The 24,618-nt window shown below is 40.3% G+C and overlaps 6 protein-coding genes across 12 annotated transcripts in view; 5 read left to right on the top strand and 1 right to left on the bottom strand.

Moving 5' to 3' along the window:
* The window catches only part of LOC107222735 (carboxyl-terminal PDZ ligand of neuronal nitric oxide synthase protein), a 30,413-nt gene extending 28,324 nt beyond the window's left edge, over window positions 1-2,089 (top strand). For all 5 annotated transcript variants that reach the window (XM_046732019.1, XM_046732018.1, XM_015662226.2 and 2 more), the window contains one exon: window positions 60-2,089. In XM_046732019.1, the coding sequence (XP_046587975.1) occupies window positions 60-608 (549 nt within the window). In that variant the 3' untranslated portion in view covers window positions 609-2,089. The remainder of the gene's footprint in view (window positions 1-59) is intronic.
* A 734-nt stretch (window positions 2,090-2,823) lies between these two features.
* LOC107222724 (transmembrane channel-like protein) lies at window positions 2,824-10,332 on the top strand. The gene is made up of 17 exons (XM_015662211.2): window positions 2,824-3,096; window positions 5,218-5,413; window positions 5,551-5,731; window positions 5,876-6,113; window positions 6,200-6,388; window positions 6,455-6,687; window positions 6,751-6,942; window positions 7,048-7,296; window positions 7,425-7,494; window positions 7,585-8,362; window positions 8,453-8,568; window positions 8,803-9,098; window positions 9,177-9,356; window positions 9,424-9,544; window positions 9,620-9,776; window positions 9,855-10,038; window positions 10,103-10,332. Exons 1-17 carry the CDS (start codon window positions 2,890-2,892, stop codon window positions 10,320-10,322), a joined length of 3,807 nt encoding a protein of 1,268 aa, XP_015517697.2. The 5' UTR covers window positions 2,824-2,889; the 3' UTR covers window positions 10,323-10,332.
* Window positions 10,333-10,496: 164 nt separating this feature from the next.
* Window positions 10,497-12,438, top strand: LOC107222732 (DNA polymerase delta subunit 3). The gene is made up of 2 exons (XM_015662220.2): window positions 10,497-10,717; window positions 10,859-12,438. Exons 1-2 carry the CDS (start codon window positions 10,649-10,651, stop codon window positions 11,807-11,809), a joined length of 1,020 nt encoding a protein of 339 aa, XP_015517706.1. The 5' UTR covers window positions 10,497-10,648; the 3' UTR covers window positions 11,810-12,438.
* A 711-nt stretch (window positions 12,439-13,149) lies between these two features.
* Window positions 13,150-18,183, top strand: LOC107222743 (toll-like receptor Tollo). Its single transcript, XM_015662241.2, has 4 exons — window positions 13,150-13,734; window positions 15,275-16,362; window positions 16,452-16,645; window positions 16,747-18,183. Exons 1-4 carry the CDS (start codon window positions 13,626-13,628, stop codon window positions 17,027-17,029), a joined length of 1,674 nt encoding a protein of 557 aa, XP_015517727.2. The 5' UTR covers window positions 13,150-13,625; the 3' UTR covers window positions 17,030-18,183.
* Window positions 17,354-20,726, bottom strand: LOC107222730 (protein ABHD13). Of its 3 annotated transcripts, XM_046732026.1 has the most exons (6): window positions 20,268-20,726; window positions 19,900-20,131; window positions 19,609-19,802; window positions 19,283-19,443; window positions 19,116-19,194; window positions 17,354-18,028 (listed from the first exon to the last, which is right to left on the bottom strand). In XM_046732026.1, exons 1-6 carry the CDS (start codon window positions 20,431-20,433, stop codon window positions 17,955-17,957), a joined length of 906 nt encoding a protein of 301 aa, XP_046587982.1. In that variant the 5' UTR covers window positions 20,434-20,726; the 3' UTR covers window positions 17,354-17,954. The 3 variants fall into 3 exon arrangements, with proteins under 3 accessions (XP_046587982.1, XP_046587981.1, XP_015517703.1); XM_046732025.1 differs by having other exon boundaries at window positions 19,116-19,443; XM_015662217.2 differs by lacking the exon at window positions 17,354-18,028 and having other exon boundaries at window positions 18,476-19,194.
* Window positions 20,727-22,437: 1,711 nt separating this feature from the next.
* LOC107222726 (6-phosphogluconolactonase) lies at window positions 22,438-24,143 on the top strand. The gene is made up of 4 exons (XM_015662213.2): window positions 22,438-22,781; window positions 23,182-23,382; window positions 23,501-23,784; window positions 23,866-24,143. Exons 1-4 carry the CDS (start codon window positions 22,661-22,663, stop codon window positions 23,974-23,976), a joined length of 717 nt encoding a protein of 238 aa, XP_015517699.1. The 5' UTR covers window positions 22,438-22,660; the 3' UTR covers window positions 23,977-24,143.
* Window positions 24,144-24,618: the final 475 nt, after the last annotated feature.

Raw genomic sequence — 24,618 nt, 5'->3', positions numbered from 1 at the left:
AGAATCTGCATCGAGAACTCTCATTGCGTATTTACTCCCGTATCGTGACGTTTTTTCAGAGCTCAACTCAGGTGTCCCCAAACTCGACATCGCTGAGGGTCTCGCAGGCGAACAGCTTCTCACCGTCTCCAGTGATGCTGCACAGGGGTGAAAACTACGCGTCGTCGAGTTTGGAGAGCAACATCGAAGACCAGCAGCAGCAGGCCGCGGCGTTCATCAAGCCACTTCCCCACGGTTTACAGCCACAATCTGAGCTGCATCTCGACTCTCCGCGGCTAAGAATTCCCCCAACGGACTCGCAGGAGCCTCCACCAATAATCCTGGATCCTCCACCGCCGGGGAGACGTTCGATATCGAAGAGCAACGGGCGTGGAAACGGCCTCGTGAGGATCACCGAAGGTGTGAAAACCGGGACTGAGGTGCAGGCGAAAAACGAGCAACTCGAATCAGCCGCCGGAAAGCCTCACGAGGGTCAAAAACACCTGGTGCATTTTTTGCGGACACCCGGACCGCCGCCCTCCAGGACTACAAGCGCCAAACTTCCGTCTCGCAGCGAGCCGATGAGTCAGGTGCAAAGGTCAGCCTGGGCTCGACACACGACTAAATAATAAGGACCACTAACAATAAGCTCGCAGGGTGGCGTTTCAGCCGAAAAAACGTTGTTCCGTGATTTTTTCGATCGTCTGAAATTCACGGAGAAGACACAGCAATAAAGAAAAACGTATTATGCACATAATTTTGAAATTCGAATCCTTCAGTCATTCTGAGTGTTACTAACTTCACTCTCGAACAGGGTTCAAATATATTTTGCGTATCAGGCTATACAGTTACGTGCGAGTGATAATCCGGTTAAATAGACCCGGATCATGCGTCAATAGCGAATATGCGTTTACACACCGCACGTAAAGATTTTCCGAAGCTTGTCCGTAAGCTTCTACTTTTACACGGAAAAACTGTAAAGCGATCATATCATAATCTAGAAAATTTAGCGTGTACATATTATATCATAGTATAGGATATATAAATCGAAAGACATATATTTTTCGTTTGAATTCATCCGCAACTTTATATATTATACCTATATATATATATATATATATATATATATAACCTGCACACAATACGCACTCTATAAAATAAGTATTCTTATATCCCGCGCGAATCATAGATCAGATGCAATAAATTGAGCAGCCTTGGTAATCGTATGAGGCGGCGAAATCACATATCAAAAATTGAAGAATCAACTCATCCATCCGTACGATGCACGTGCGTAAATCGACAAACTATCCCCCGGGACAGCAGAGCGGACGATTTATCGTCTAGATCTAATCGTTACGAAGTTAATAAATCACCGTTACAACTCCCCGAGGATTTTCCATCATGGTTGGAAGAATTCCCCGATGGGTAGTTTATGCGTTGTCAGCCGCAGAGCTTTTGTACCTTTACGTATTACAGGATATGTTTCAGGGATTTCTGTCGCAGCTAACGGCTGCACGAAATTTACTCATGTTTGGGGAAAGTTTGTTTCAACCGGCAGCTAATTTCAGGGTTCGATGGATCAAATCTTCGCGAGGTCTTGATCCAGAGTTTTTTAGATTAAGGTGTAAATAAAAATATAGTATATCGTCTCGACAATGATCGTAACGATCATAGGTGCAATAATCAGTCGTAAATACTATATAAAATTTTAGTAAGAAGCAATGGAAGAAGAATAGTAAAGCAGGACCCAACTAATCGCAGTTGTTGTACACCCTTCATATCTTAAAGCGCGATTCATGCAAAAAAAAAACTGATATAAGTGAACAGCGTGCGATAAAAAAAGAAAAATGTGGATTGATGCATGAAAAATTATTGATTTGACAATATAACATATAAATACGACGTGCGAAATAATGATTATCGTTATTGAAAAATAAAACAGTGTAGTATTACTCAGGCTTATCATTATTATTATTATATATATATATGTAATAAAACACACATCCACAACAATATGGAATCTACAATACACAACATAATAAATGTAAATGTATAATATTTTGAATATCAGTATGATAAATAAAGAGAAGAAAAGAAAGTTTACCCCAAAGTATGTTGCATCCTGATGTGTGAAAAGTAATCTTTGTGAATTCATTACTTCATCAGACACTCGTGCGTATGCTGATTTTCATCCCGCCATTAGCCCGTCTAGACAACCCGACCGTTTGATTACGGCAATTTTATTATACACGTATGGGCAGCGTTTGATTCACAACTGACATATTTGCGAACACATTAGGGTGGCTTTTTAGAGGCACAAAGCAACGGGCCGGATGTGACATGAGGCCTGCAGGCGTGGCAGCTGGTTTCGCGTGTCTCGCCCCCGCATGTAACACATGAGGCGGATAATGTTCACACCGTCAGACGGAATGCTGCATAACAGGGCATGAGGAGGAATCGACGCGTACATACACAGCCAACGCATACGCGTGTGTTTATCACCTGCGAAAAGCTGTGAGGTGGCGAAGGCACCCCGCAGGCTATTAATCCTGATTATTAACGCGTTAATAGATCGTGTACAGGCGGCGGAAGAGGGAGAAAATGTCCATCAACGATGATAACGGCAACAGTCGACGGTCGGACATTGAGCTACTGAACACTAACCGAACTTGCTTCCTACCGGTAAAATTACCCCGCACATTGCGGAGCAGCAATTTCTTTCTCCGCGAAAATCAACCGTTGTCGTCTCGTCCTTTTTCTCACACCCTCTGAAATTCACCCCGATTAGGCGAAAAATCGCACCGATTATCCGATCGTTGTTATACAAATAATCGACCGGAAGGATCGTATCACGTTCAAGGATACATCGAGAATTTTTCGACGTCAGCGTCTCTCGAGGATATCCTCACGATGCAGGCTCAATCGGAGAAAAAAATTAACAACGAACAGGATTCCAGGGAAAATTCTTCCGGAGATCCTTCACCGCAGAAAGGATCTTCCATTACCGATCGCGCGAGGAGTCGCGGAAGGCGTAAGGAACCCCCGGGAATCCTTCGCCTCGACAGCACATCGCGTTCGCCACGATACAACATCGCCGCTCCTCTTCTTGCGCCACAGGTTGGTAATCTGCTCGTTCTCTTTGTCGTGTATTTCTGTGCAAGTTTCAAAATTTTTCAAAATTTCAAAAATGATCAAAAGAAAAAACTACGCGAATGAAGCCTTACAGACGTTTTCAAACTCGTTTCAATTTTTCGATTATCCCCAATTTAAGAGAATTTCATAGAAACGAGAGGCAAATAACAATTTTGTTGGTAATACCGTCCGGTTTTCGTTTGGTTCAGATTTGGTTTTTGAACAAGGTCAAAAGCTTCTGTTGTAGGAATAGAGGATATTTAAACCGCGTTGTTTGCGAATATCAAGAGAAATCTTGCATTTTATTGATAACTCTGACAATGAATAATAAACGCATAACTAAACCTACATTCTTTCTATTAGTCGGTCATAACTCATACCGATCTCTTTGATCGAAAAAAATTAGACAAGCTTTTACGGTGTGCTATATATACATAAGGAATGAGTGAGAAAATTCAGGTTCGAATAACTCATCGGAATGAGTTAATGTTATTCTTGGTATAATTTGCGATAATGATGGGGGAAAAAACTCGTTATAATACGGAGCTGAAGTGTATATTAATGGGCAGATGTTTGAGGGTGAGGGAAGGAATGTCTTTTTCATACATCCATTAATTAAGCTCATCATATTAGGTGTGCGTGTATATATGTATACCTATACACGGAGATTCGATTACTCATCATTCCGGGCACAGGCGCGGCCAAAGTACCAGGCAGCTAACCGTCAAAGGATAATTCCCAGGGCCGCGTGGGGAGTATTCCAAGTAAAGCTCTGATTGTGAGTCGAATTGTAACCCTGGCGGGTTCGGAGGGATTGGAGGGCGAAAAGGAGTGTATAAGAGTGATTAGCTGAAAGTGAGGGTGGTTCGCGTGACTCCGGAGGGCCTTATGCATGCCAGCCTGCCGACTGACTGTCTGTCCGTCTGCTCGAGGGGAAGAACTAGATGATGGCAGGTCGGGCCGAAAGAGGGGACGTTAAGGCGCGGCGCTTCGCACGCGAACTTCGAGTGTTTTCATCCCCTGGTTTTCACCCTTCTAACGCCGCCCCCGAACCCCCGCCTCCCGCTTGTTGACACCGCCAAACAGCGGCTCTCACATCTGGCGAACCACTCCAAGTCAATACCGATCGCATCCTCGTCCCATCGAGAAAAGAAGACTCGCGATCACCGGTCAATTAACGCCGATCCGAGACTGCTTAGGAAACTCGTTAAGGACCAGCGAAACAATGAGGTGAAACAAAACCGAAAGAACGGGAAGGGAAAAAAGTACAAAAAAGTAAGCGACTGATTAAGCGATGGAGGAGAAAATTTGAAGTTTCTTTTTAACCACAGACTGGGCTTCAACTCTCTAAAAAGTTCTCCTTTACGGCGAGACGGTTGAAAGACTAAACTTCGATTAGTCTTCGTTACGGTTTTTAATTAACCGTGTTAATATCGCCGCTTTCGCCGACTGTTTGCTTCGTTAAGAAACGAGCATTGTCTGCACCCTTTGAGAACTTTTACATCATTTCCTTTGAACGTAGGTGCTAATTGACACGTTGTTACCGAGGAGAACGGTGACGAACGTCGTTGTCTGAGAAACCGGGATTTCGAGAACGAAAAAAACTCGGGGATGGTTCAAGTTGGGATCCTCTGCATCGGCGATAGCAGATATTAGTCTTAACTTACAGCCCGAGTGTAGAGGCGTGAATGTGTTGGGTAGGAAGAGGAGGGCGAAGGGGAAGTCGGGCCAGAGGGCTGCTTTACACCACGATGGAACAAGTGGCAGTCAGTCGGTATCGATACAACTTCAATGGCGACTTAGGTCGCTGGTACCAAGAATTTTTCAAACATTTCGCAAATTCTTTCACGCCTCCTGGTTCCGTCGTGTCATCACAGTTTTCGCGAATGAGACAGTCACACACGACCTGCCGCTGTACGAGGTCCGATAAAACCAGTAAACGGCAACCAGAGAATGTGTTTCGCCGATTATCATCACTTGCTCAAACCCGCCGACTGAATTTAATGCGATTGCGATTATTCGGCCGTCGAGACGACTTGCCAAATTGGTGATCATTGACATCGTGAAGTTACCACCGATAGTTTATCACCTTTCGCTTTGTGCCAGGTGGTTCCGTCCTCTCCGCAACCCTCCGTAGATCGGCTTTCCGTAACATTCGCCATCACCGACGAACCGAGCAACCCCGCTTCTCGAGAAGTCGTTTTCAGGGACCAGAAGTCTCAGCTGCAATTCATCATCGAGCCTCTACCTTCTCTGGTGAACAACAGGGAAGTTGAAATGCGCCGCGTACCCGCAGTCGCAGGTCAGTTCACATGTGAGACTGGTCTCAATCGCTACTCTGGAATATTTCCTTTTCCTCTTCGTGGTGTGGAAAATTAATCAAGCCTGTTGTCGCGTTTCTTGTAACAGTTTTGTAAATTTACTTCCAAGCCATTGCAGACTGCACGGAGGAAATCGGGGAAGAAGACGACTACTCGGCATCAGCCAGCGCGATTATCCAACGCCGAGCATCTCTGCGACGTCCCAGTAGGCGAAAGAGACGATCATCGTCGCCGTTCAACGCGGAAGCCGAGGGTGGAGTGAGGCGTCGGTCTTCTGCGTTCACGACCAGCTCTGGAGAGTAAGATTATTTTCCCCCTGGAGAACCAATTGTGCCATTTTCCATTCGCTCATCGACGATTCTTCTATAAAGATTTGTGACAATCAGGTAGTATTTTTGCTAAGTTGAAACTTGAGGGTTGAGGAAAGTGTCTTGAAATCGCAGAACGGCCATCTCCGTCGATGAGGGTGGTACGCAGGAACAGATATTCGAGAATCTCAAACTGCACAAGGAGGTCTTGAGCGGGGTCAAGCAGCAGCCTTGGCCACTCAGACGCAAAATAAAGCTGGTGCAGCAGGCCAAGTCCTACGTGAGGCGACACGAAGGCGTTCTTCAGGAAAGGCTGGCGCAGAACCGAAGTACCCGCGACGTGATTGCCCGGGCTTCAATCCTGTTCAACAAGGTTTATTTCTCACGTTCCTAGAAAACCAGGGCAAAACAATTACGGAGTCAAGCGGCGGCGAGTGCATTTACAAAAAAATTTTTCAGTACTGGCAATATTTTCGTCGAGAATTCGTGAACCTTCAGACATGGCTGATACCGTGGGAACTGCGCATCAAAGAAATAGAATCCCACTTTGGATCAGCCGTTGCTTCGTACTTTATATTTCTTCGTTGGCTCTTCTGGATCAATCTGGTCATCGCGGCAACGTTAGCAGCGTTTGTAGCTGTGCCGCAGGTGATTTGTTGACATCGCTGGGGATTCTTTCAATGATTTCTGTCTTGTTTACATAATTCATTCCAGATGGTGACTGCCGATAAGGAACACGATGGCGAAAGGAAAATGCTCGACGAGGAAATTGAGGACTCCAAAAACTTGCTTACCCTGTGGGAATTCGAGGGCGTGTTGAAGTACTCTGCCTTTTTTTACGGCTGGTACACAAACCGGAACTCCGGAAGTAGTTATAATATTCCTCTGGCCTACTTCTTGGTCAATCTGGTCGTCTACATTTACAGCTTCGTCGCGATACTTCGAAAGTATGGATTAATCACTCCCTCGCAACTGGTGTTCAGTTTTCAATGATCGTTGCATTCCCACAGGATGGCGGAAAATTCCCGAATGAGCAAGCTCTCCGAGAAGGAAGACGAGTGTGGTTTCACGTGGAAGCTTTTCACCGGGTGGGATTTCATGATTGGGAATCCAGAGACCGCGCACAACCGAATCGCCAGTATAGTCCTTGGCTTCAAAGAGGCGCTCCTGGAAGAGGCCGAGAAGCAGAAGGTTGAACGGAAGTCAGTGTCTTCTGCAAAAGCGATTGACGTTGAATCACATATCCTATTCTCTTCTCTCATCTGGTTTTCGCACATCTTATTCTCTTCTCTCACTTTATTTTCCAGTTGGAAAACCGTGATCGTAAGGACTTTCGTCAATCTTGCCGTGGCGTTCTTACTCGCTTTGTCTGCCTGGGCAGTGGTTCTAGTTGTGGCGCGTTCCGAGGAGCCGGAGGCAGAATCAAGCTGGTGGAGACAGAATGAAATCACGGTTGTAATAGCACTGATATCATTCGTATTTCCAATGTTTTTCGAAATACTTGGCATCTTCGAGAACTACCATCCCCGAAAACAGCTTCGCTTCCAACTTGCACGGTGAGACTCGATGTTCTTGATCAATACTTCAATCATTGCTCGTAAATACTGTATAATCTTGTTATTCAAGAAATATTCTGTCGTCTTTGACTAAATCGATTTATCTAATCTCAGCGCTTCGTCAACAGGATAATGGTGCTGAATCTACTCAATTTATACTCTCTAATATTCGCCCTCTTCGGAAAGATAAACAGCATGGTGGGTAGTCCATTCGGTTTGATGAAAAGCCCTTCGGTTTACGCACGCGATATCTGTAAGTGGATTAACAATTTCCGCTTTATATTTCAGACCAAACAGCTCACAGCCCTGCGTCATAACGTGACCAAAACCTTGACGGATCCGAGGAACTCTACAAGTCGACGATGCTGTCGAGTATTCTGCACAAACTTCACGATGCCTGTGACTACAGCTGCCTCTTTAAGTCTCGGCCTCTTGACAACTATAACATCTCAAAACACCACCGCTGGGTTAATTACTAGCGATGGAACCCCCATAGTTGCCCAAGCCTTGACGAATAACGTTAGTCCGCTGACAAATGACATCAGTTTGACAGTCCCGGAATCGATAACTACATCGAGTACCCCGACAACGACAGATTATTACGACTACTCCGATTACGAAACCAACGACACGGACTTTGTAGAAAATGATGAGGTAGGAACCGAGCTCAACTCGACGGAGGAAGAACCGCCGGTCACGGTTACGATAGACAACAACGAAGTAAACACTTCAACTTCAACGAATCAAGAATCCATTGACGAAATACTAAATTTCACTGACTCATCGACAACGGACTCAACGTCAGCTACTTATTCAAGCTCTACGGTAGACCAGAATTTCACCGGCATTTTGGTCGACTTTACTGGAACCACAACGTCGAGTACTACCAACAGTTTACCTTCCACCGAAACTTCCCCTGTCTCTACTACTAGTAATGTAATCGACAGGAAATGTACCGTTGACGAGATGACTGTAGATCATTTGGGAAGCGACAAACCGACACATAAGGAAACCAAAGATTGCTGGTATCAGTGCTGCGAACCAGAGAAAAAAGCAGAAGAAACAGGTGAAGGAGAATCGAGACCATTTCAATGTATGAATTCTCCACAATCTTAAGAGTATAGGAAAAAAATTCTTCGTTATTATATGTCTCCAGATTCACCTGTACCAAATACAACACAGATGGATATTAATGAGCGCAAAAAGCTGCGCCGTTTGTGTTGGGAAACGATGTTCGGTCAGGAACTGACTAAGCTAACGGTCATGGATTTGGTAGGTGTAATCAGTGAATTCGTTCAGCACGCGAGAAATCTGACGCGAGGTTATCTAGTCGTTAAACTGAGCTGAGCCCAGGTTGTTATCCAGTATTTCACCCTTCCGAATATTACCGATACGGGCTGAATTCGTTAATTGAAAGAAACGCGTGCGAGTTAACTGGAGGGCGGAAAGCACTTGGTTGATTAATTATCGATTTTTCACAGCTACATGCTCCTCGATCATTTACAGGTACTCACCGTACTATCCACCCTGGGTATGGACTTTTTTCGGGCAGTTTTCGTACGGCACATGAACAACATATGGTGCTGGGACCTCGAAAAGCAGTTCCCGCAATACGGCGACTTTAAAATAGCCGAAAATATTTTACACCTTGTTAACAACCAGGGAATGGTGTGGATGGGGATGTTCTTCAGCCCAGGATTACCGACCCTGAACGTAATCAAGATCGGAATATTGATGTACCTCCGGTCCTGGGCGGTTCTGACCTGCAACGTGCCACACGAAATCGTCTTCAGAGCTTCGAGGTGAATCTCTCAACGATCCATCTGGCAACCGTTGCAAATTGCAATTTTTCATTGATGCGACCGTTCGATCTCTTTCAGATCCAACAACTTTTATCTGGCTCTACTCCTGACGATGCTTTTCCTATGCGTCTTACCAGTAGGCTATGCAGTCGTTCGGGTTGAACCGTCCTGGCACTGCGGACCATTCTCTGACCAGCCGATAATGTACAGCTTGATCACAAATAGTCTCAAGTCGGCATTACCCAAAGATTTTGCCATGTAAGTAGCAATAGATAAATTTATATGCGCGACTTTGACGAGCTTGGATTTCACCACGTTTTTATAGAATCCTGGACTATATAGCATCACCGGGAATTGTCATTCCGTTGATAGTGCTCATGGCGTTGATCATATACTACATGGTCTCCTTGACGGGATCTCTGCGGGAGGCAAACAACGATTTGAAGGTATGCGGAGAAGATTTTGTAAACGAAATAATATTCTACACAATGCGGATAGCGGCGTTATCATTTTGTTCACAGATTCAGCTACGTCAAGAACGCACCGAGGAAAGACGAAAAATGTTTCAAATTGTGGAGAAGAGGCAAGAAATTCAGGATGCCCCGTTTGTTAGGTGGAAAAAAATTCTTCCAGTCCTACCGACGAACAAGACGGCAGGGGTCGTTGTGATCGAAGAGGGTTTGTTGTCTGTCGAAGACACTTGACGAATCCTATTTCAATGCACATTAAAGAACTTATTGGATCTTTCCCGTTCAGGAACTGCTGCAAATGTCACCCTACAACGTAAAGAATTAAGAAAACAATCCGCAGCCTCCGAAGCTGGGGAAGCGACTGACGTTGAACAGGACTCATTGCCGCACGATCCTGGTATGGTGATGCCAGAAGTAGTCGTCGACGTCGATCCGAACAACAAAAAACACGTCAAACAGATTAAAAACCGGTAAATTTCGTTAGCATTTATTCTCCTTCAACTTTCGTCAACTAATATCGTCACACGAATACAGGAGTTGTTCGAGTGGCTCGGTGAGGGAAGGAGATTCCATGGGGTCACAGGGTAGCGATTATGGGGTGATACCGAAAATTCGTATCAGCGGAACCGGGAGCGCGACAGAAATTGAACATCACTCAAGTCCTGGTAGAACTTCCGTCACTTCTGTAGAGTCTCAGAGTCGAGCAGGGCCTTCGAAAACTTCGTCTTCTGAAGCGAAGCCTGAAGCGGAATGAGGAGTTTTTCAAGGTACAATTAATTCGACCAACAACTTTCCATAGAAGGTTAAAATGAGTTCGATCCTATTCGAACGCTTGAATATTTAGAATGTGTTTAGGAATACCCAACTACAGTAGGTAAAGCCGAGCGTCAAGCCGTAACCAAAATATTGACGTTTCGAGGTCAGTAAAGTTCGAAACTTCGATGAAATCGAACATCAACTGTCACGCAGCGAAGCGTGACAGCGAATCTTAGTCTGTTTTTCGTACCCGCCGGTAATAGATAAAGTAAAGTAAAATTTTCCATTAGCCTAATTTCTCCCCAACAACATTATTCTTCTGATATGATTTCAACGACGATTGATACGTACTTGGAGACATTGACTGGATACATATTTGACGACGACAAATTGGTAAGCGCGTGTATAATATGTATATAAATGGAAAGACAGAAGCTCTGTAAGCCTTTTTGAAGAAAGTTGTGAAAAAAATCGAGACTATCAAACCGTTCAATAGCGCCAATAAGACTTTCACTGGTTTTTAATTTTACACAGGTAACGTACAAATGGTTGAGCAAGGAGCTGGGACTCCACGTCAACTTGGCAAAACAAATATTATGGCAATTTTGGAAGGAGCACGAAGAGCGAGAAAGAGTCCTGGCCACCTTTACTCTGATCGGTTACCTGGTCGACGGTGTTCTACGAGTGGAGGTAGTCAAGGAAGAAGATCTGGCATCCGCGAAGCGAAAGTTTAAAAAGCTGACGGCGGAGCATCTGTACAGTTTGCAAAGAGCGCTACCAGATGTGGAGTTTCTGGCTTTAACTGGGGACGGGGATCATCGACAGGGTGCAATTGTTTGCAAAGAAATAATCGCCCGCAGCGGAGAAGAACTGAACGAGCTAAGATGGGGCTGCAAATTGTCGGGCAAAGTGTCTGATGAAAAATCGGCAAAGTTAGCTTCAACCAAGCCGGATTCGAAGAAGGAGAAAAATTTCTTCGGCAAAGTAACAAAAACACCACAGGCTTTTGACGCCTCGAAGAAAGAGGCGGCCAAAGACGTTGACAATGTTGTCGCCGGTCGTGGCCGGAAACGTCAAGGTTCCGAAGAGCCCGAGATGGGTGGTAAAAGACAGAGGCGGAAATGTGATCCAACTTCTAATCCCAGCGGAGAGTCGAGCGTTAACGAGGACGAGGGTGAGGGTGAGGACGAAACGATGCGTAATTGTATTCTGGAGGGTGAAACTCCCTCGGTAAATGTCGGGAATAAAGTATCCCCGCCAATGTATAAGGTGGAAAATGGTAAAACGAAGGTACGGAAGGTAGTTGACAAAACTTTTACCGACGAAAACGGCTATTTTGTTACGAAAAAGGAATACGTCTACGAAAGTTCTTCGGACAAAGAAGAAGACCCCTCAAAAGTCGAAGCGCCGCAACCCAGATCCGCAGCTCCGAAAGACAATAATCGTAAGCAAGCCAGCCTGTTGAATTTCTTTAAAAAGCCTTAAAGCGCAATCCCGACACCTCCCGATATGTAAAATCTGAATGCGGGAACGTTTCGAACTACATTCCTCCTAGCAATTTGTAGATACTAATTACTGTAGCCCTGTTAACTTGTACAATGTACATATTTAGGCGTGAAAATTATTACGATAAAGACATCAATTTTAATTAACATACTGTATACGTTATATATACATACAACATATGTTATAGATATTTATGTACTGTTAATGTGAATGTTATCGGATTTTAAAGCAAAGTTACAGTGCTACTGAAATTTTATTACCGTATCAAGATATAGTATGTATAGAAAATACTGCGATCAATAACTATTATCGTCTTTATGTACAAGATATAAACCTTGTTGGTCTGTTATAAGATTGTAATAATACTTGAAATATGGATTAATCACGTGCAATATAGAATTTGGTACATCACGTTACCCCGCTGAATTCGATTTTTTATTTATAAACTTGAACCATTGCTAAGTAACAATGATAAATTGAGTGTTATACACGCGAAATCGCAATTTAAACATCTTCGGGTATAAGTAAGTACAAATGAATAGCACGCTTAAATTTACGTAGGTAGTCACGAATCGTGATAGAATGCCAAACGAATGTTACGGAAGACTAAAGCGCTTTGTGTTATCAAGCCCTAAAAACTAGCGTGTGCAAACAACGATAAACCGAGATCCCGTTGGTTATTGGTATATTTATTATCAGTACATATGTGGAAGCAAACGGCGTGATTTTCGGTTTGGTGCAATAAAGGCGACATGGGACAAAGAAAATTCACGCTCACGTGCAATGTAACGTAATTGAACGATTCATTTTCAACTATCGGCTCATACGCAGGCATAGAACACTATAGATACATCATCGTGAGTTTAATTACGCCGCGTTTCTATTATATTCTACTACCTGCACTCGTCGCAATAATGCCACGTCACTTGACCACGTCGAATTCTTAGTAAATTCATCATGCATCATGATCATTCGCATATAATTCGTAAACATAAAACACAGATAAAACGTTTATCGCAGTTAAAGAAACGGTTTCCGGATATCGTCGAGGAGAGGAATTGTAAGAAGTAGACGCGATTCGTTATCGTTTCAATATTCTCGATTACGATCTGAGTGTATCAAAGGATGGACGTAGTGGAAATTCATTCAACTACTTTTCCGTGAATCATAATCGCACGAAAAATGAAGTAAAAAAATACGAGTCAAGAATTTGCCAGTGAAACTTGGTGACTTCTAAAATTTTTCTTTTATTTCTCTTCATCCAACAGTCGTGCGATCGTTTCGCAAAACACTGAGGCATGTTCGTAGTCATTCGCAAATGTCCAAATCTAGTTTATCGTTTATTTTCCGTATGCGAAAACCCGCAGAATGAGTGACTCATTCCGGTAATGTACGCTGAAACATCGTGTTGTCTTTTCCATTGAACCTTCGAGTAATGACGAATGAAATTTTAGCAAAAGGGTCAAAACATGTATAATCGGGAAGACAACAGCGGTAACGGTACACCTAAATTCACGATCATCACAATTGCATGACGCAAACAACTGATAAGCTATCTGGAGGTACGACACTGGGATTCGTATTATCTATCGGCTTTGAAAGTCAGTCTCATTCTGCACAGTCGAGAGTTAAGTTTACCATTCGTTGGGGCTGACAAATTAAATTTTTCCTGCTTCTCAAAAGCTTGTGCGTAGTGTGCGTTGTAAGTTAAACGTACAAAGTTATACCGCCACCAAGTGCGGTAAATCCGATATCGGTAACTTGACTCAACTATACCTACTTTCACCGTAACATCATGAAAGGGCATCGCTACTGGAATTTCGTTGGATTGTTGCTTGTTATATGCAACTTGCACGGATCGGCGGAATGCAGTATGTGCGAAACGTGCATTTGCTCTAGCACAGGTATTGCGTACAAGTATTTGGTCATTTTTAATTATGTGTATATACATTATTTTTTTTTTTACATCCTATCTGTCGGGTACGCAGGATTCGGTTTCAAAAATTCATCGTCACGGGTGTGACAAAAACACGATAGTCTTGGAAAAAATAACGCATAACTCCAATTCTTATCGTGACGAAATTCTCACGAGGCATCATCAGCCAATCCCACTGATATGCACTCGGCACTCGATTTTTTTCAAGTCTGCTCTATCAGTCGCGCCTCGCATATAATTTTTTTATCTTAACTGGATGTTTACACACGGATTTACAAGTTGGCAATGGTGTCAATTTTTTTTTTTTCTTTTTTTTATCCTGAACATAACGATCGCACAGTTTGAGGAAAATCTAACAAGGGGAGTGTCAAACTTGGGAATCACAGATTTCCATCACTTTTATATATATTGTAGGGCAGGGTCCCCTCAATAAATATATAAAGCAGCAAGACGCCATTCGTTTTTATTATTGAGAAATTTCAACTCAAAGTTCTATATGTAACTTAAGTAGAAGGAACCTTTTTACCGGTTGCAGCAATAGTTCCGTGGCGTGGCGGTAACGCTCTTGCTTACTGAGCGACTTTATTTTTGATAATATTGATTACTTTGTTATTATAATTATTACAAATCCTATGTTTATCATTTTTTGTATTTTTTCCTAACTTAAAAATAAAAAAATAATTTATAGAAATATTAATTATTAATTATTTACTTTTGTATTAAATAATTTATAAAAAAAAAAAAAAAAGTACCTCTAACGGAACTTGAACAGCCGTTCGGTCCCTCAGTAAGCAAGAGCGTTACCGCTACGCCACGGAACTATTGCTGCAACTGGTAAAAAGGTTCCTTCTACTTAAGTTACATATAGAACTTTGAGTTGAAATTTCTCAATAATAAAAACGAATGGCGTCTTGCCGCTTTATATATTTATTGAGGGGACCCTGCCCTACAATATATATAAAAGTGATGGAAATCTGTGATTCCCAAGTTTGACACTCCCCTTGTAAGTATGTATAAAATAGAGACGAACCTCGATTTACTTTACTTGGAAATTTATCTTTAACGAATTTTGAAAGAAACGCAATATTTTTATTTATGTTTAATGATCGTTTCTCTTTGTTCTTTAACTTCCAAGTCATAAAATTGCATTTACTTAATTGGCAATTTACTACTTCGAGTTATAAAATGTAAAGAATCTGACGAGGAATTAACTCGATATAATAATTTCTTGGAATTTTTGCAAAATTTCTTGCAAAAATCTTTCATTGAAAACTAATCTCAACAAGAATCAGAAATGTTAGAAAAGAAATGAAAATTGTAAATTAGTACAACAGAATCGAAGACACATCGCCTCAATAAATTAGAAAATATAAGAAAGAGAAAAATTTCAATCTTGTGAACAGTGAAAAGTCTCATAAAGAATGAAAAATTACCAATCAGGTTCCATGAAATGTCAATTAGAATATTCAAAGCGTATCGGTAAGAAATGATTTCCAATTGTATTTTAGATTCTGCTTGGATCGTAAATTGCCAAGGTAAACGACTGGAGGATAATAACCATCATCGCTTCGACTTATTAATGTTCGACGAACAGCCTCATCTCAGTGTTTTGAACCTGGCTGAAAATGGAATGAACTTTCTGCCAACGGACATGTTTACAAATTTGGTAAATTTAAAAACTCTAAACCTGTCAGGAAATCACCTCCAAGAAATACCAGAGAATGCTTTTGACCAGCTTTGGTCTCTCGTCGATCTAGACTTGTCGCGCAATAACCTGACTGCTCTACCGGAGAGAATGATCACCAAAATAACAAATTTGCAACGACTGAATTTGAGCCAGAATCAATTAAGCGTTCTAGATCCAGACCTGAAATTACTGACCAATCTAACATGGCTGGACGTCTCTCATAACAATATACAGAGCTTGGAAAATGGCTCGCTTCAATCTTTAACGCAGTTAGAACATCTGGATCTATCGTTCAATCGGATCGATTCGCTTGGAGAGAACAATGTGATACACTTGACGCAGCTTGCAACTTTGATTCTGAACAACAATCGTTTGGTCTATCTTTCTCCTCACGAGCTTCCAGTTTCCATAACTAATCTGAACGCCGGCTACAACATGATTACAAATGTACCTGAAACATTGAATAATCTGCAAAAACTCGATATGGAATACAATGAAATAGTTGAGCTTAATGATAATTTGTCCTTGCTGAATCGAGCGAAGAGCCTTAATTTCAGCGGCAACAAGCTAACTGACTTTCCAAATGTCAAATTTGAGAAGCTGGAGACGCTAGACTTGTCATTCAACAAATTATCCGTGGTTCCAGAAACACTAACGAGTGAAAATATACCAGAGCTAAGCACTCTAGTGATCAGTGGAAATCCTATAAGAGAATTGAAATTCAACGCTAAACTGAACCTCGAATGGTTGATCGCCCAATCGTTAGAGCTGGTCGAAAGCATCGAGGAAGATGCTTTTTCAAATCTTGATAACGAAAGATCGGAGGGTTGTTTGAACTTGATAATATCTCAAAACAAACGACTAACAAAAATAGACGCGAATGCTTTCAGAGACGTGAATCTTTGCTCGGTGAGTTAAGTTACAAAAAGAACAGTCAATGACAAACATACGTACTTCATGCATCTAAATGAAATCCTTCGATTGATTTTCAATTACAGTTAGATCTGAGCAGCAACAATCTGAGCAGCATTTCGCCAGGATTGATAAAAATGCAGAACAATACGGGCTTGTTAAAGTACGGTGTCAACTTACAGAGCAATCCGTTTCACTGCGATTGTACCCTGCAATGGATGCTGGTAGATCTGGTCCCAAAGCTCTACGACGCGTACCCCCAGCTTCTGGATGATCTGAAGTAAGAAACAGAGAAATATATCAATTAATTTGGAGCCAAAGATTTGCTCGTCGGTTTCGCAATTTAATTCGCTGCTAAATTTAAAACGAATATTATTTCAGATGTGCTTCGCCGCCGGACAAGAAATACATGAGAATGCTACATTGGTACAAGTGGAAGGATCAAGTATTTTGCGAAGACTCACAAATCCTTGTGTCTAAGGTTGTCGTTGAAGCAGCCGGAGTTATGAGTCAAAGTAGCGAAACAATTAAAATAGAATCCAGCACGGGAATGTTAGCTGCATTGATTGGTGCCGTTGTTGTTTTATCAATGTTGGTTACAGTTGGTATTGTTTTAGCTCGACGAATAGCGATAAAAAGATCGCGAAAAAATCGAAGATTTTAATCTACCATTTGGAATTTGGATTGTGGATTGACTTCATAAGGTCAATAACAGTAAGGTCAATTATTACAGAGATTGGTAGTACGTAAGCTTAAAGTAATGCCATTGTGTTCACTCAACTGTGATCGACTCTAAGAACCTCGGAAAATGTTACTTTAGCATCGAAAAACGTTGATTTTAATTTATGAGCAAAAGGGGAAAAACTAAACTCCATGCTTATAGCGTAGGATCAAAGATTGTAGCGTACGGATAATATGTCACATATTTTACTCGACGATCGAAGTGCAGATGTGAGGTAAAAAAATGTAGATATAGCAAACGACTGTATAAATTCAAAATGAGATGATATTTTTCAAATTCGACCGTATTATACAATAACGTTAAATACATTCAATCTGTATACACTGTATTTATTACAGTTTAACATTTTTATTTACAACATACTTATATTCGTTTTCAGATCACTTGTGTACAAAATCGAGACACGCATTATAGGTAATTAGAAAAGAAATGGTCAAAGATATTTAACAACTTGTATAGCAATTGCATAATATGTGTATAGTTAATATACTCGAAAAATCTTTCGAGTAAAAACATCGGTATGAATTTATTTATTGTTGTTGGTGAGATAAAATCATTGTATCGTCATATTAACTAATCGATTAATAAGATTCGAATTTGGCAAAGTCCGAAAACAAACAGGAGGGTCAACCAAATCTGCGTATTATTACTGTTCTAAAATTGAAATTATTTCTAAGTATACATATACTTGCGTGAAAAGGATACGTAATTTGCGTTCATAGCATCATGACAATGTGCCTTACGACATTTTATTTTAACTACAATACTTTTGATATTACATACCTACACAAAATATATTTAGGACGTTAAAAAAATTCGCAAACCTGATCTGTGGACTTGACGACAGTTACGCTGCGCAATTACGTAGTATTATTATTATTATTATTATTATTATTATTATTATTATCATCATCATCAAAGAATAATTATATTGACTGCTTTTATATTATTAATCACGATTCCATAAGGGCTCAAATTGTGCCCTGCCTATTTAGTAATGCAACAATTTACAATATTTCGTATATGACTTACAGAATGACTTTACCACTTTTACAAGGTGGAATTGAAAGTAGCGCTAGAGTGAAAAAAAAATTAATTGCAACGACAATGGTAACTAATGCATTAAGCAGTTTTCAAAATACCTTTACTTTGAAAGTGGCAAAAATAATTTTATCCACACCGCCGCAAGGTGTTGTTTTGTAAGTAATAAGACTGGCGATCGAATAGAAGTGATAATCGTACAATGTAACAATGGAAGACCTATTGAATTTCATTGGATAGGTTATTAAACTTCACTGCTCACGTACAATAAAAAAAATTTTCATATCTCATGATATCTAAGATGTGGCAAAATTTTTTTGATGAAGGTGCTTATAAATTCAATGAGATTTACCACCTTGTACTAACTTTGTAAACTAAAGTGTGTATATATGCGTGTGTCCGTGTGTGTACGTATATGTGTGTATATAACTCTATATATATATTTCTATGTCTCACTCTCTCTCTCTATATATATATATACAGAGATATTTTAATTTCATTATACTATTTCCAAGCTTTGGCTATTGAAGACTTTTGATCAGCTCATCATCATCTACGTTGGACGATTTGATCCCTTCAAATTATTATTGACTATATTACATATTTGTAGCTATATTAAAATTCATAAGGAAATATATCATCTTTCTCTATTTATGAAAAAAGAAACAAAAATCAAATGAAAATAAACGAGAAAAGATAAAGGAAATCTTGTACTATGAAACATAAACTACAATAATTTTGGACGCAATATTGAGCCGTGTAAACCATTATCATTACACGTGGTCTATCTGCCAATGGTTCGTTGCTACTCTGGGTGGAGGATTTTCTCTTAGTTGATTGAGAAACGTGGATATACTGGTATAGTACCCAGACTGATTCCACGTTTCATTGTGAGTCCCGCTAGGCACTCTGAGCATCCCTTTGTACGAGCTTCCGCAACGTTCGTATAATTCAGTCATCATTTTGGGCGGTACCAGAGTGTCCGCTAGGCCGGAGATAAATAACGTAGGTACCGTGACAGAGCCAATTTTTTGTAGTGACATATACTAGAGAAGAAATAAGAAATATGTCATTGAAAGGGAGCAGATATTTTGTATCTCCATTGAGCATTACAATTAATATTTGTACACGTACCTTATTTTTATAGATAAATAACGGAAGGTACTGAAGGATCTTAGAGCCAATGAGCAGTGATGCCATGTCCGGTATACTGGTAAAAGTATTTTCTAAAATGAGGCACCAAATTTTTTTTGCATAATCTGGCCTCATCGCCAAATCAATAGCCACGCCACCGCCTAGCGAGTAACGAATACATTAAATAATCACCTATTGCTACACTACATTGTTATCTTGTTTTCTTATTCTTAAACGCAGATCTGAGCCACAATGTAATCTACACATCTGTACTCATAATCGCCACTTTCTTTGCTACAAAAATACAAAACTAAAATAAAAATTACCCAAAGATCTTCCAAAAACTATAATTTCATCGTTATTGATGTCAGTTCGAGTGGACAAATAATCTAGTCCAGCTCTGGCGTCCATGTAAAGGCCTTCTTCGGATGGAGAGCCTTGAGATAATCCGTATCCTCTATACTCTAACATAAGTATATTACATCCCAATTTACGGTATAACCTTGCGACATTTTGAAGTCTAAATGAAAACACAGAAAGCGCAAGTAGCAAGTAAAAATCAAAGTACATACAGTACGCTGAAAAAAATTATACAACTTGTATCGCGTCAGACAGACCTGTGTCCCATGTTGCCGGCGTTTCCGTGAAAAAATAAAAGCGTAGGCACCTTCTTGGCCTTTTCTTCTGTCTGCGATATAAAAAACATGTGCAACATTGTCCCATCTCCCGATCTGGTATACACACTTTGGTAAGGCAAGCTAAACATGGACGGAGCAGGAACGTAGACTCGTGAATGTGGAGGTAATTCGGGATGATAGAGAAGCTTGTCCTCCGTGTGATACAAGATACCTGAATGAAAATACGCACGTTTTACTCGCTGGTTACGATTCAAAATATAAGATCGTTCAAGTAATTACAATAACAAGCAGATGTTGAAAATTGGCATTCAAACTTATTTGTTTAGGAAATGATCTTAGCAACAAACCTGTGATAGCAAAGCACAGAAGAAAAAATGCAAAGATTCCACCGTAAAGCCAATAGAGGAGGAAACAGGCCAGTACATAAGCCCCAGAAAATGCCCAACACTTCTTAGCTATACCGCCAAGTAGTCTGATGGGTCGACTACGAGCTAATCTGATGCGAAGGGACATTTTTCTGTCTTGAAATTCTTTGGCTTTCAATCGAATATTATGTGGGCAGTTTTACAGCTGATTAAGCTCGAGAACGTCGGTTACCTGTATAACCTATCGCGCTTTATGAGAGTCCTCATTTGCAGCTCAAATCTTATCATAACAAATATTATATTACCGGATCTATACGGTTTTAGCTAATTCGCTAACAGCGACTGTTAAATAAACATTTACAAAAGGTCCTTTAGTTTGCATTTCTAACACTGATTTCTAATTAACAATATAACCGTAAACAATATCTAGGCGTGCATTGTGCGTTCGCATGAACACCAAGAAATGTAGGTGGCCAACACGGTTGTTATTTTCTGAGAGTCATCTTTTCGGCCACAAGGTGTCACTTATTTTCTTACATCACAGTAACCGGGAAATACAAATATTTTAAATGGAAATTTCAAGGTTAATATTTAATGTACGCTAATGACATAAAGTACATATCAAAATCAAAATTGGATGATACTTACCTGATGGTCCCGCTTCTGAATAAAAGTCGCAGACTGTTTCACTACGTATAAATTCTACACATGCGAACGAATTATCACAAACGGCGGAAATGCCCCTGTCTTCGAATGCCTCGATTCTTGTCTGATTCTGCCTCTTTTTAGCTGTGTTTTCAGTACTAGTGCTGACTAATTGTTAATAACGGAATACTATGTGTAACTTCAGGACAGTGAAGTATCGAATAGGCAACTGTCATCAAAATCCAAACAATGGTCCGATCGCTGACAATGAAATAATTATTTGTTTCTGCGGAAAATACTGGATAATTTCACATTTCTTACGGAATCACTAAATGAATTAAATATTTGAGGATATTGATGAAATATGATACTGATTCATCGAAACGAACGATAGTCTTATGTTCCGACGCGATTGTCTCATGCCACGAAAGTAAAGGAAACCGCTTTATTTAAAATACGACGCATTTCCTAATAGAGTTCAATGGAATTTCGCTCGCAATTTCGTGGGGATAGTTCAGATCTCTGTACAATATATTCATATATACCGTGGGACAAACAAATTCCAGATAAAACTTTGCATCTTCCCTTATTACCCAGACATCAGTGCCCATGGTCTTCGTTTTTTAACCGGCTTTTACATCAAATTCGTGAATATTTACACTCACAGTTATTTTCCTGGCGATGGAGAATTACTTAGACCAGCAATACTCGGCATGTGATGACACCGTAGATGTGTAGTTGTGCATGGTTTTTATATAAGATTAACCGTCATGGGGTTGTGAAACGTACACACCACTTCCAAAAAATAGCCAAGTTTCAATTGGTGCTCACATGACACCGATCGTGTATTGTTTTTCCGTTATAAATTACGTATAAAAAAGTAGATAATTTCTATCGAGACAATATTGCTTTTTTAAATATATCTCAAGTAAGCCCTTGAACGTGGACTTGGTTCATACGAGATAGATCAGAAGCGGGGGGGATTTATTATTACAGGATATATGGTCCGAATAGTGCCTAAGAAAGGTTTGAATATTAACCTAGTACCATATGCTAGCATATAGTTGACAAGAACGTGCTCTGTAGTGCCAACACGGTTGGCCGACAGGCTGACATGGGTGTTATATCCTGTTGTATTTTATGTATTAAAACGAGATAGTGGCTCTCCAATTATACAAATAAAAAAACACTTGTCCTCGTTTACCAACAAACACAGAAAATTCATCGGTATATTGTGTATGAATGAAGTAAATACAACTCTTAAATTATTATACGTATAGTCTACTTAGCCCCCTGAAAGAAATTAGATATTTACCTCGAAGAAGCATTTCGATGATTTTAGACAAGTCGATGTTAATTAACATCTGTACAAATGCATGTACATTGTACAAAAATTGAATATTTTATTCGCTATTTCATTACACCACGGATTTACCAAGTACCGGTGCGCCACTAACGAGAATAACGGGCAGTTTTCTTTCTAACTTTGTTGTTTTGTTGCACGTTATAATCTATGTTGTATAACAACTGACGTGTTCCCCACCCTACTAGTTACCAGACCTGTATGTAAGCCGTGCAACTGACTGACCATATGGATTATGGACGAACGTGTGCACGTCATTGAAATTTTTTGCTAGAGGTCGTTCGCCGAAATCCGCCGATGATATCCAAGCATTGAGGTTATACTTTCAGCTGGTTACACCAACTGACAAGCTCGTGGAAGAAGAAAAATGGCTAAAGTACTCGTCGAAAAAGACGTTCCCAGTGCTATTAAACGACTGGTTAACATCATTCAAGATAGTGCCAACGATGCGATATCGAGTGACGATGTCTTCAAAATCGGTCTATCAGGTCTCTCATCTCTGAATTTTTTTATTTATTTTTTTTCTTCATATTAGTCTAATACCAGCGTACCATTCCTCTTACCCAACATTCCATTTTATATGTAATGATGTCTTGACGCTGTTCACTTTTACAATGTGAATTTCACTTTTCGAACGTTAATCAATTTTTCGCACCCATACCGGCTGGTGACTAACACGTGACTAATAACGATGTAAAAAATTCGTTCAAATCTGAATTCTTATTTTCAGCTGTTTTCTTATTAGCAAAAGTGTCTGATAAAATCCAAGTTTTGACCCAGGCCTTTGGTTAGAAATTAATTGTAGCCGATTTTTACTTTTTCAGGAGTTGAAAAATTTAATCAAGATTCGTAACGAATAAGTAACTTTTGTTTTTAAATCTTTCACAGGTGGTTCACTCATCAATTATTTAGCAGAAGGTTTGCCCACCATAACAACAGACTGGACTAAATGGCGGTTTTTTTTCTGTGACGAGAGAGTAGTACCTTTCAATAATGAGGAATCGACGTATGGGGTCTACAAGATGCACTTGATGGGAAAGATTCCCATAACAGAAGAGCAATTCATCAAAATTAATCCCGATCTCTCAGGTATGGAAAACATGGAATACTCTGGATGTCAATCGAATCAGATAAACAAAGCGACCCTGTCAATGAAGATATGGGATTTTGCAGAATAATAATTACAATAAATTTTTAACTTCGACAGCCGAAGCAGCAGCCAAAGATTACATCAAACAAATGTCCGTTTACTTTCCACCGGACAGTATACCAAAGTTCGATGTACTACTCCTGGGACTGGGACCCGACGGTCACACTTGTTCCCTCTTTCCCAATCACCGATTGCTCGAAGAAACTAGCGTCTGGGTAAGCTCGCTGAATGACTCACCGAAGATACCACCATCTCGAATAACGCTAACATTCCCAGTTATAAATAGTGCAAAAGTATGCATTTTTACCATTACCGGCGAGGCTAAAGCAGACATCATAAAGGTAGGGTTGCCAATTACCTCAAGTGCGAGTTTTTTTCATTCTACCGTACCCAGAAGTGATAATATGCATTTAATTTCACAGCGTATTTTAAAAGACAAAGAAAACTTGCCAGCTGCCAGAGTACAACTGAGCAACGGAGAGTTGTATTGGATTCTCGACGAAGCGGCAGCGAAACATGTTAAACCAACGTAAAGAATATGCTATTTGGCACAAACTGTAACACGGGTCTGTGTAAAAAAATTTACAACATTCCACGACTTTTTGTATCTTTAAAGTGAGCTTATCATTGCGATACTTATGGTAAATACTATTGTTTTATACAATACATGAGTAGATACGATATATATGTATACACATTGTATTTGAATATCAACTTTATTATTCCATGCAATCTGTTAATTGGGTATAGGGAAGTAACACATATTTTCAAGTTTGATCAAAGATTGAAGTGCTTCGATCAAAGTATCAAAACTTAAAATTTGTGCCTAACTTTCAGTGATCATTTTTTTAATATAATATACGGTATTAAATTTCAAAACTGCCCTACAGCCTTGTGGACTCACTTTTTCTTAAAATCTTACAAACATACTGAATTATGTAAATCTTGTAATATGAGTAAATCATTTTTTGCTGTTGTGATATTGAAATCACAATTTATTAAAAAAATAAGAATGATTATTATTTTTTTGTCTTGCTTCCGATCATATTTCCACAATACCGCAGGATTATCAAGCTATGTCGAAGGAAAAGTGTTCCAAAGACGTAGAAATTAGAAGTACAGAAATGAAAAGACTGTGAACTTTGATTCTATTATGTAACGACTGTAGAGGTGGC

Source organism: Neodiprion lecontei, chromosome 2 (assembly GCF_021901455.1).
Source record: "Neodiprion lecontei isolate iyNeoLeco1 chromosome 2, iyNeoLeco1.1, whole genome shotgun sequence".
Lineage (NCBI taxonomy): Eukaryota > Metazoa > Arthropoda > Insecta > Hymenoptera > Diprionidae > Neodiprion > Neodiprion lecontei.
Note: the sequence above shows the minus strand (reverse complement) of the source record. Positions and strands in the feature narration are given on the sequence as shown.